At 39.7% G+C, this 11,882-nt stretch overlaps 1 protein-coding gene across 2 annotated transcripts in view; it reads right to left on the reverse strand.

Annotated features, from left to right (window-relative positions):
• The window catches only part of jag2b (jagged canonical Notch ligand 2b), a 52,237-nt gene extending 41,472 nt beyond the window's left edge, over positions 1 to 10,765 (reverse strand). For both annotated transcript variants that reach the window (XM_078274345.1, XM_078274344.1), the window contains exons 1-2: positions 10,445 to 10,765; positions 9,459 to 9,761 (exon numbers count right to left, since the gene is read on the reverse strand). In XM_078274345.1, coding sequence (XP_078130471.1) covers positions 9,459 to 9,761; positions 10,445 to 10,519 — 378 coding nt within the window. In that variant the 5' untranslated portion in view covers positions 10,520 to 10,765. The remainder of the gene's footprint in view (positions 1 to 9,458; positions 9,762 to 10,444) is intronic.
• Between the last annotated feature and the right edge of the window lie 1,117 nt (positions 10,766 to 11,882).

Here is an 11,882-nt window from a genome sequence, read left to right on the forward strand (position 1 = left end):
GTAAAATGACAATTCAACTTGCTGTGTAATGACATGCTTTAATTACCCCCACAAGGAGCCTCTAGCACCTGCACACCATTCATTTAACAAGAGGCAGGGGACACAGCGGTCCACAGCAACACGCAAGGAACATTGTTTTCAAACACACAAATCAATGCAGAGACATAATACGCACAACTCACAGCTACACTTTTACTTTTAAAACATGCTCATGAATGCACCCATAGGAATACCTGCACCATCATAACAAAAAGAAGGTCCCGTTTAGAGTTAAAAGATCTGTACAACATCCTCCAAATATCAACATTACATGCAGCTTCAGGTCTCATTATGTTTGAAAGCAAGAACACGTTCCCTTCTTTTATTTGGTTGTCACATCGTAGGCTTAATGTCTGCAAAGGATGTGGTACTATAGCAAAATAATTGGAAGATACTGTACATAGGGGTGGGCGATATGGCAAAACTATATCATGATTTTCTCAAGGCAGGATTATGATCTTATCACGATTCATTTTCATGTTGGTTTTTAAGACTACTGAACAGCATTTAAAAGGCTATTTTTTTTTAGGGCTCACTCCACACAACTTCAAGCAAACTTCACGGAGAAAAGTAAGAGCAAAACAGCATCACTGATCTTTAACCAAATATTCTCTGGTCCAGCTCAGCTAAAAACAAAAACAAAAAAAAAAAACAATCCGTCAGCATGTCGTTCATGACGGAGCCCGTTTGTACCTGGCAGGCTACCGACAATGTTCTTCACCCGTGTCCCACGCTCTGTGAAACACTAGCTTTAAATGACTAATAACAGACTGCTAAACGGTGGCAATGCCTGGGGGTGTTTGATCTATAATTATCGTCACATCTCACACCTCTAGCTGTAAATTTATCATGAAGTAAGAAACCTGCATCTTGGACAAACCAGGTGCACATGACTGCCCACCTTACATCATCTTTAGACAAGGTCCTCATGATGTTGAAAGTGCAATGCATTTCTATACAGCAGCCTATAACCAATTTGAATGTTGGTTTACACATTCAAATTGGCTTTTCACAGTACAGTAGTTTACTAAAACTTTGGTTTGCAGTTAGGCACCAACCTGAACAAGAATAATGAGAGTATTTTCATACACTGTTGTTACAGGATACTCATCTATTTTGCTTTTGTATACTTTAGTTGGTAGTGTGCATACGGAGGGAACGGACATGATGGATGCCAACAATTCAAGAGGGCCCCACAACAAAAGATTAAACATGACACTTAGCTCCATCATCACTACCTTTCAGCCACCTATCATCGTAACAGACCAGTAAGCTGAAAGTTAGTCTTGCATTGCCAGACCTTCCACCACAGGGCTGAGGAGTGCCTCTGCAAAATATCCTCGAGAAGGAACTTGTTTACGTGTGTACGCTCAAAAGTTGTTTTAGTCGTGCAAGAGAAAACTCAGACTCGACAGTCTAGCTAGCTGTCTTGATTTAACCCTGCAGAGATCTCAGGATCAGTTTACCATAGTCCTCATAAAATTGACCGGAGTTTAAAATTCCAACACAAAGAAAGCATAAGGTAACGGACATCCGGCCGAAAAGACATACAGTGACATTTTCGGTGGCAATGGAGCAATCCCAGAAGTGGAAGGTTGTGGATATAGACAAGCTGAAAGCTAACGAGACTGTTGATATACACAAACTTCTGGATGTAGTTTGGACTAGCAGCTTTGCAAATGAACTAGGTAAGTAGGACAGCACCAGAGGGAAACTGGTGCATTTTGGCACAGGCGGGAAATGTCCAAAATTAGTAGAAAGTCACTAAAACAGCTAACTGCATTACAGGAAGTCCAAATCATAAAAATAAAGTTTAAAAGGATATAAATTAGGTTGAACATGCATGATGGTTGACAATGAAAATGTTCCAGGCAAGTAATACCTCAAAACAGTTAATTCCAAGACAAATTATGCCTGGTCCTTGTTTGAACTTGGGTGTATACAATATTAATGGAGCACAAGTTAAAACATCATCATCATCTCTGAGGCACTGAGTGGGAAAAGATGAGGTTTTAATTAATGGACCCTAAAAGCAGTTATTTCCCACTCGTACACACTGTACCTTATGTGAAATCACATGATGAACAAAACAAGGTGTTCTCCCTGCCTCCGCCATAACACAGATCCATTTTAGATCAAGAATGTAGTCAGAGTCAGATGGCGTTGACAAGAGTTCAGTCCACGCGGGTTTCCACAGGACAGCTGTCCAGACCACACAGTCAATACTACACTGCATCTTTGTTGATGAGCGAAGCAACAACACAGATGTCTGTCAGCCCTGTAAACTCTGACGACAGGCAACAGTACGTCAGATTTCTAAGATACAAAACATGCCATGTCTGAGGGGGAAGGCCTTGCTGGGAAGAAATTTGGGCATGGGGTTACAGTGATACAGCTCAGAGTTTCAAGTTACTTTTAATGATTGACGCTGGCAAGGAAGAGCATTACATTTTGAATGAATGATCTGCTCTTTGCAGAAATCTGACTTTGCATGCGGATTAGGGCTGGAGGATATGAAATCTTCTATCCAGATATAGGTGATTTCATATCTCAATAACAATCTAGCATGTTTCTGATAAGTCAAAAAATAAATAAACTATATGAAATAACCACATGGTAAAGCCTATTTTTGTATACTTCTGTGAGAATTAAATACTTGACCAATGAAGTGAGCATTTTAATAGGTATAAATAACTTTAGTGCAAAATGAAAGCCCTATCAACATGCAAGGATCAAAATGTAAAGTCTCGGCCAAATTATGTGAATATTGCTGTAACGCAATTTGGTTTTTCAACATTGAGATATAAACTTTTTTATATTGTTTTTATATTGTTTTTATACATATATATATATATATATATATATATATATATATATATATATATATATATATATATATATATATATATATATATATATATATATATATATATATATATATATATATAGTCATATCGTCCAGCCCTGAAGCGGGTTGTCTGACCAAGTCTTACACAATGCAACTGTCGGTTAGGATGAAATACTAACCAATCATGAGGATGTTGTGAGTATTACCGAACACACGTGTAGAAAGCCCATGTGGGTTTGTTAAGGGGCCAAAATGTCATCAAGAGCACCACAAATAAAACACTACATTTCAATATGAACGTATACAATAAGTACAATAAGTGGTACATTAAGAACTTTGACCCTTTAGTGGGCCTTGAAAGAAAATTAAAAACATGTGTTTTATGCCAAATGCGTGACGATTGATCATTATTGATGGGGAAAAAAACTAAAACCCAAATAAAGATCTGATCTTGAACAAAAGTGTACTATTGAAAAAGCACAGACAGATTCCCCAGTCTTTGTGACCGAAGTATCAACTTTTACTATTCTAGCAAATCACAGTTCTGTTGACGAGTGGGCTAGACATTTTTAATAATCCAGTTAGCGATAAGGCAGGAATATAAATTCCCACACTAAACACTTCGTAAAGGGACCATTAGGTTTGCTTGTTAGTTGAGTCTAAGGTTAGGGTGAGCATGTCTTGTAGAGACTGAAAGCTGCAGAAAGACCCGAGCCGTTACTATAAAGCAGTTCCACGATCATTAACACACATGAATGTTTACCTGATAAAAATAAGTTTCAACCATTTTACAGAGCTGTTACAGACATCATTTAATGCACATGTATGTTGAGAATTGTTATACTGTTGTCTGCTAAACAAGTTAAAAATAAGATAAAGAAAACAGTTCTTAGAAAATGTTGTTGTTTCACCTTGGGAGCTCAGCCCGACTGGCTAATTGCCTAATCAATACAGAGCTGAGTGGAATCACAGGTGAGACCCGGCGTGCGAGTGCTTTTCCACGCTGCAGCCCTGGGACCAGAGGAGGAAGTATGGGGGAGGGAGCCACAGAAAGGACACATAATTGTTTACAAGAGGCCTATGTAGCCATCTCCTAGCAACAGCTCTGACAAGCTCCGCATCAGGTGTGGCTAACCATGGCAGCCTGTGTTAGCCTCAGGTTCAGCAAGTGTTTGCGCTTCCAAACTCCAACTAGCCTCAGGCAGAGAGACCTACAGTACATGTGCAGAGTCTCTGAATGAGCTACTGTTAAAGTCTCTGTCCTACTTCTTAAAACTATTAAGCACTACATTACATCTGTAAGTGTCCCAGTCCGGATGTTTCTCGTCAGATCTTGTTGTTTTCTCATTCACAAGAACTGCAATCGACAATCGGAAACAATCCCGAAAAGAAAATCAAGAGATTCCAACAACATATAAATCCCAAACAGAAAAAAAAACTATGAACATAGAGCTCTGTACTAAGTATGGTGCTGGCAGAAAGATTTACACTTTCTACAGTATTTTGGAACAATTCAAAAGAAACCAACCATTTTTGTATTTGTATCTATATACAGAAAGACAATAAGCCAAAAGCCTCAGAGAGCCAAGATCTTGACTTACTTCTTGTACAAGTTAGTCAACTACAAGAAAGAAAAGCCATGCAGAACAGTGGTTGACAGTAGCACAAAAAATGTATGACAGCAACACGTACACATGGCCAGAGCAGCAAGCCAAAACTATTTAAATAGTTTGGGTTTGTTCCAAGATTCAGCAGGTCAGTGCAGATCAATTCGTTTAATTGTGAATGAGATTGTCCACACCTCGCACTTACAGATGATCAGCCTTGTTAGCCTGACGGCACGCCACACAAGCCAACACACTTCATCCCTTGATCACAGATCACTCCAGAGGCTGATTGTTATTTTTACAGGAATATAGAGATTTTAATTGTCATGACTGTCTATTAAAATATCCCTACAACTAATTCTAATTCGAAATCTTCAACTGCTCAAGCTAGCCTACATGCATCTATTTACTAGCTGAGGGAGGTCTTAGACATATCCAAGTTCAGAACAGATCCAGTTACAGGCAGGCTCACATCTAACGGACGTCCGGTTAATGTAGCTGGGGAGTGGAGAGAGAGGCAAAGAAATTCCACTGCAATTTCATTAGTGATCAAATGGAGGTAAGATGCGTCTCTCCCTCTCCCTCTCGTTGGCCCAAGTGCTTACACAGCATAGGCCAACAAAATGGAAATTCAATCAGCCATGCCACAATGGTACAGTTTGATCCACAGTAATGACACTGAAAAATAACCTAAATCTGAACACTTTTTCTTAAAAAGTAGTTCAAACATTTTGGGAAATACAAATACACTTATTTTCTTTCTTTAGGGGAGTCAGATCGATTGATTAATTGATCGTACCGAATACTTTGACGCTTCATTCGTAACGTTGACACTTGAATTCGAAATCAACATTTGAACGCTGCAGTAGGGTTAGGCGTACTGGACGAAAAGTTGACAAGGCAATTAAGCTAGTTCATTGAAAGAGAGAAAACTTGAATTCAGAAGGTGTATGGTTGTATTTTTCTGTTTAATGAGGAAAATAGATGTAATAATATTTTCCTTTCACATTTTGAGAGTTTATTTATTAGACTAACAAAAAAAAAAAAAAAGGAGAGCTTGTGAAACATGGCAAACTAGCTTCTTGAACTCCTCTCCCAGCTAAAACTATGGTGGGCAGACATTCAGAAGCTTCATTCGAAAACCTCAATAGAAGCTTTGAATTTGGTACAGCCCTAGTTTGCATGCCTAATGTTAGCATTGCAAGACCCATCTCCATACTCCCGGAGTATGGTCTGGCTACACTGCTTATCTATTCTGGAATAGACGTGTGACAGACGCACCAGATGTCAGGCTTTATCCCAGCAATGAACATACGTTGAGCCAGACTAGCACTTAGCTAAGAGCACCGTTGTGCCAAAGTATAGCCTCACAGACCTGCTAGCAGGGCTTTAGACTCTTAGTTTAACTTTAGAGAGAGCCAGGCTAGCTACTCTCTGTACTTTAGACAGACATGAGAGTGGTATTCATCTAAGGTCACTCTCAGAGAGAAAGCAAATGAGCTTAATTACCCCAAATTAACTATTCCTTACAATATAAACACTATTAATAAGTAGGTAGACAATGCATGGAAAATCATCATATTCAAAGCAGTAAACAAGTTTTTAGCTAGCCAAAAGTTGGTTTCTTTCATCAATCAACACTAAATATTTAATTACATTCTTCAAACTCCATTAAAGTGCAACTCCCTCAACATCAAAAGCAGAAGCAGTGTGCATTTACTGTAAATTCAAATCTGTGGGTGAAACACTGACTGTAGGCTGAAGTCAGAGGTGGCAGCAGCATCAATAGTCAGTCTCTTTCCTGGCAAGACAAGCCAGAGCTGGAGAATCACTGGATGACTTCCAAAGAATGGATAAGCATCATGCAATCTGAGTAAAATCAGCCATTAGCGACTGCATCACACTGCTGTGATGATAACTGGGCCGAGAAGAGAGGAGGCTATGATGTCTGTGTCTCCACAGAAGGAGAAGCCTTTCCCAGAAACGCAGGATGATTTTCACTGTTGCAGCTCAACTGCACAACGCTTGACTGGAAGATGAAAAGTGCTCTTTGAGAATTTAAGAAGTGCCTATTCAGGCAATTAAGGCATCAAAAGGGTATTATCACAACTTAGGATTTCAAGGTCCATTTGAAAATCATAGTTTTGTAGGAAAGATATTCAACCCATGCAGCTTTAATCTGTTCACACTGACATTTAAGGAGCTACAAAAAATGTTATATTTCTAAATTTGGAACGTTTACGAAGTAAAATAACTTATTTTTCAGATTGTCTAAGATGCTGGGTCTCAGGATGACAGAAGAGTCCAGCCCTCATTGGTTTCCATTGGGGCTTAAAATGGGCAGTTGTCCAGATGACACAGCCAATAGTACACTGCATCTTTGTTTCTTCAGTGAGGAAAGCGACAACGCCACAGCAAGTGACCCCGCAGGCTTGTTGTGACATCTGGCACTGGAATAGTGCACTGTTATCAGCCCGACCACTTAACAGAAAGACAACACACCAGAATAGCCCTCTTCACCTCTGCCTCAAGGTGTCAGTCAATGAGTCCAATAAGAGACTACCACTGGTTCATGTTCTATGTGATGCATGTGTGGCGTTTTATATACATGTAGCTGTGGCACCTTGATTAGCCCAGGTGGTAACAGTTACCCCTAACCCACCTGATGGTCTCAACAATAGCCTCCCTCATTTAATATATGGCTTTTACTCTGAAATCACACCTTTGCCATTTCCCACTGAAGCTTAAAAACGTTAGCAAGGGTGGCTGTTAATTCACCCTGAAATCATTAAGTACACAAAGACGGAACCTGAATCAAACATGATGCCTTCAATACAAAAGGCTGCAAAAACATGTACAAAAACAGTATACAGAGCTGCTCATTATTTGGACCTACCTATTATGGAAATAAGTTTAAAATCAGCTCTTCTTCAAAACACGACTGTATGCAACTTGATGCATTTATTTTTTCAATTAATCAAACATTCATTTGGTTATTTGTAGTATAACTTGTTTTGTCTGACCTATCATTAAATACCCAGAGATATTCAGTTTTTGAATAAACAAATCTAATATAGGGCTGCAACCAACAATTATTTCTTTATAAGTTATTCTGCTGATTATTTTCTTGATTAATTTATGAATAATTTGGTCTATAAAAGTGTGAAAAGGGTGAAAAAATGTTAATTTCTTACAATCAAAATTTCCTAAAGTCCAAAGTAATGTCTTTAGATGTCTTGTTTTGTCAAACCAACAATCCAACACAAAAGTGTGTTCAGTGCTACAGGACTGGTGCTTAGCACACCTTTTTTTCGTATGCCTAATCCATTAGCTATCAGTCATCTGCAGTCAGAGGAGCTTAATAGCCCTGGAGGGGCCACCTGGCACCCACAGCAGGAGAGGAAGCTGTGAGGTGCAGGGGGGGGGGGGAAAGAGAGGTGTTAAAACAAGCCAGTAGTACACACTGAACTACTGCCCGGAGGCATCGAACACATACATGTATTTCACACTCACAGCGTATTTTCACTCATGCGTCATTATATCAAATAATTAGTTGGAGCATCCGTCCAACACCTCCAACCAGGCTGCACCTCCATACAGTACAAGCCAGTCTCATTCATCACACCAGACTCCTTTAATAATTTGGCTGCTTAATATTGCCTTGCGTAAAAGTTAAGGTATCTCATTGACGTTGAGTCAAATTGTTTCTATTCTGTAGAAATCAAAAACACAAACCACTTATTTCTATATTAAAATCAACTTTCACTTTGCCTGGTATTTACCACAATCATCCAACAAAACTGACAGTAGAGAGCAATGTGGACCAATCCTAAAGTCTTAATAAACCAAATTCCACTTGATGGATTGCATTATGATGAAATTGCCTTTAAAACCCTTATGAAACAGCAAATGTTCTCCAGAAAGTAACAGCTTTGCCATAATCGCTTCTCCATACGAGAAGTAACAGAGTTCCCCCTCCAGGGTCTACATATCAAAGCATTTCCCCCCCCAGTCTAATTACCCTATCATGGCCTTGGCAGGTGCAAGCTGGTGGATTGGAACAAAGCCAACCCTCATATATCAGGGCAACTTTAAAAGATGACCCAGATGACACCGCGAACCACTGTAACTGCAATCGGATCCTCGTGAAGCATGCAATCGTTTAGCTGTAATGTGTGTCATTCTCACAAGGACAGGAGGCTGCTAAGAAGCCCCCATTTAATGAGGTCTGTCTTCCCTGCAAAGGCACATACACTTGACCCAAAAGCAAAACCAAATCAAAAGGATTTTTGGTTAATTTGGCATCAATGCGATCCATTAAAGTGCAGTTTCTTTCGATGAAATTTCTACTTTTAAAAAAGCCTTCCACTGCAGAGCTGTAGAGTTTTCTGCAGCGGAAGGTGGTTGCAACTACAGTTGCAAGGATTAGTCATTGAATCAATAAGTCACTTTTCATGCACAAATGCCAAAATGTAATGGCTCCAGTTTCTGAAATGTTAGTTTGCTACGTTTCTTGGTCTTACGTGTTAGTAAAGTAAATTATTGTGTGGGTTTTTGACTGTTGGTCTGACAAAAGAAGACATTTGATGATTAGTATATTGTGATGTGTGCACTGCATTGTCCACCGTTTTCTGATGTTCTACAGACCAAATGTTTAATGAGCAGAATAATTTATAGGGGAAATTATTGTTACCTGTTTGCAATGACAGAAAAAAAACTCTGAAAGTGTGAACTTTTATCCAGATGAGTGTAATATACTGGATGTATGGAGAATGGGGTGGTGGCTGCAAACCATTCATATATGATTAATGATGTGTTCCCCAGGCATGTGTACACATGCAACAAAGAATAAACATTAAATTGAGCACATTTAAAAAGGGGTTCGGTTGTATGCTCTCTCCAGTGAATAACGTGTCAAGAAAACACCATTGTAGACTTAATTGGGGCAAGAAATCACAACTCACCGGCCAGGCGAACTGGAAGGGGATCAAAATCTTGTTCGGGTTCTTCTTTGCGTTTGTAATAGAAAACATATTTCCACCGAGAACTTCAGTAGCTCCAGCTCCGAACGTGCAGGGGCCATTGGTGGTGACCTCCATCTGGTACTCCTTCAGGCAGATTTTAAAGTAAGTGTCGCACTCGTCTCGAGTGCAGCGCAGGTCCTGGGAGTTCCTGGTGCCGTCGCAGCACTCCCCGTCCGCCAACTCGCCATTTAGATTCTCCACGGAGATCAGCTGTAGCTCGAAATAGCCGGTTGACTGGGACACCTAGAAACAACATTTAAAAAAAAGACCACATTTAAATATAGGCCTATATTTACAACATCGGCATTGTTTGGGTTGTCTAAATTGGTGCGTGAAAATGGACAAGTGGCCAAACAGTGCCTGAACCCCAAATAAAGTCATTATAAAACCTTAATGCAGATTGGGTGTTAATTCCAAAATAATTTGGTGCATCATGAATTGAGCACGTGAACAGCCTACAGTTTGCAGGCTTGGGTCTTAGCCAATCAGGTTACTCTCTGACGGGAGCAAATTAACCACTGCAGCAGCCAATTGATGAAATGCAATTTAAAAACATAAAAATAAAATAAATAAATAAATGTATATATAAAAACAAATGCAACTTAACCTACAACTTCTTGGTTCAGGCCTAATTCTCTCTCTCAAAAAGAAACGTACAGGGATCTCAGAAATGTAACCAAAATGGAGAGTAGCATGTATCAGTTCCTTAGACTTCAATCTTGTCATGGTAACATGATCACATGCTCCACAACTGACGGCTACGTAATTCAATTATCGATTAATGTGATGCGAATATGCAGCGCCGGAGAGCAAATAGGCTACATCTGCCCACGCCCACCAACTTTTGACATTTGTAATTTCAAACATTTATTTTATTTACGTGGAGCAGAATGAAATATTTTGAAATAAAACAAGAGCCGTCTTACCTCTGTCCATAACGCTAACAGGAGGCACAATATTGGGAAGCAATTCCTGACGTTAATCCTGGTGCGATTCCACATGCCTCCGGTTAATTAGAGTGACATCGGAGGAGAGAAGCGATTCGAAAAGACAAACAGCCGCGGACCCGGCGACTAGTTCCTCCTCTCCTGACATGCAAAAACAAAATATTCACATGCGTGTTTTCTCCACCGTGAACGTCCAGATTTCACGTTGAGCAGGCGGCGGATTGCAGCGCAGTGATGGTCCATGCACAGGAGTGTCCCTCCGTCAAATCTCTCCACGCAGCAACTGAGATGTTCGGGGCCACAGCCTGAGGAGAGGACGTCTGCTTTGATTGGCAGCTCCGCAAACCACTTACAAATTGGCCTGCGGGCAGTCTCTGAGCCAACCGGATTAAGGGGCGGACAATAGTATAATACCCCCACCAACCCTCCTCCTCCTCCTGATCCTGCTCTTCCTCCTCCCGAAACTTGAATTAGCCTATGCTTGGTTTGAATGGAGCTTCATTTGGACAAACCGCATTACAGCATGCGAACAAAGCACGGGTCGACTTTAATTAAACGCGCCCGCAAAGATATGATGATGAGTAGGGCTATTATTTCAAATTAAGATGCTCAAAGGTGCTGTCTTGAATTTAATTACAGTCTTTATTTGGAAAACATTTTTTTCTTTTTTTTATATCAGGCGTCATTTCATTCAAATCATTAAAATCTAATTTGTCAACAAAACTTGAAAGAAAATAGTCCCACAAGTAGGCTGAATTTCTGAGGTCAAAGTGGACTAATTGCTGGTGACTGACATGGGATTTGATTATGATAATATGGTTATATCTTAGATTACATTAACAGTTTACACGGAGCATTGGTTCTGAATGCCTCCTAGTATGTTGTATCTTACATTTCGCAGCCAATTGGATTTACCTTCTCAATGTTGTTGCTTTTAATTATAATGATGTTATGATGAATTATAATGATGCTGCAAAAACTACATTTACTTTGGGCTATTTATGACAATGCTTTGATGATAGAGATTAATATCAATACATTCGATCCTCTTGCCACAAACATGGTTTCACCCATCTGTTTCTGCAGTATTAATGGCTGCTGAAAGTAAAACTGCCTCTAAAACACATTACCTTTTCAGTAACGAGACTAGACTTGTTAAGGAGCCCACCTCAATTCAACCCCACAAATTGCAGCAGTTTAGAGCGCCCTCTACTGCCTGCGCATCAGTCACCATTTAACCTGATTCTCTACAACTCGGCATTATGAAGAAATCAGATACATAAAATTAGATATGCAGTCATGTCACACATTTCTGTTGTTCATATTCTGCTTTTCCCATCCTTTGTGAGATATTGAATGTAACTTGATGTGCAAAAAAACGTTACTTTATTCTCTCTACTCTTGGTGCAAAATATTT

The sequence above is a fragment of the Sander vitreus genome, chromosome 18, assembly GCF_031162955.1.
Source record: "Sander vitreus isolate 19-12246 chromosome 18, sanVit1, whole genome shotgun sequence".
Lineage (NCBI taxonomy): Eukaryota > Metazoa > Chordata > Actinopteri > Perciformes > Percidae > Sander > Sander vitreus.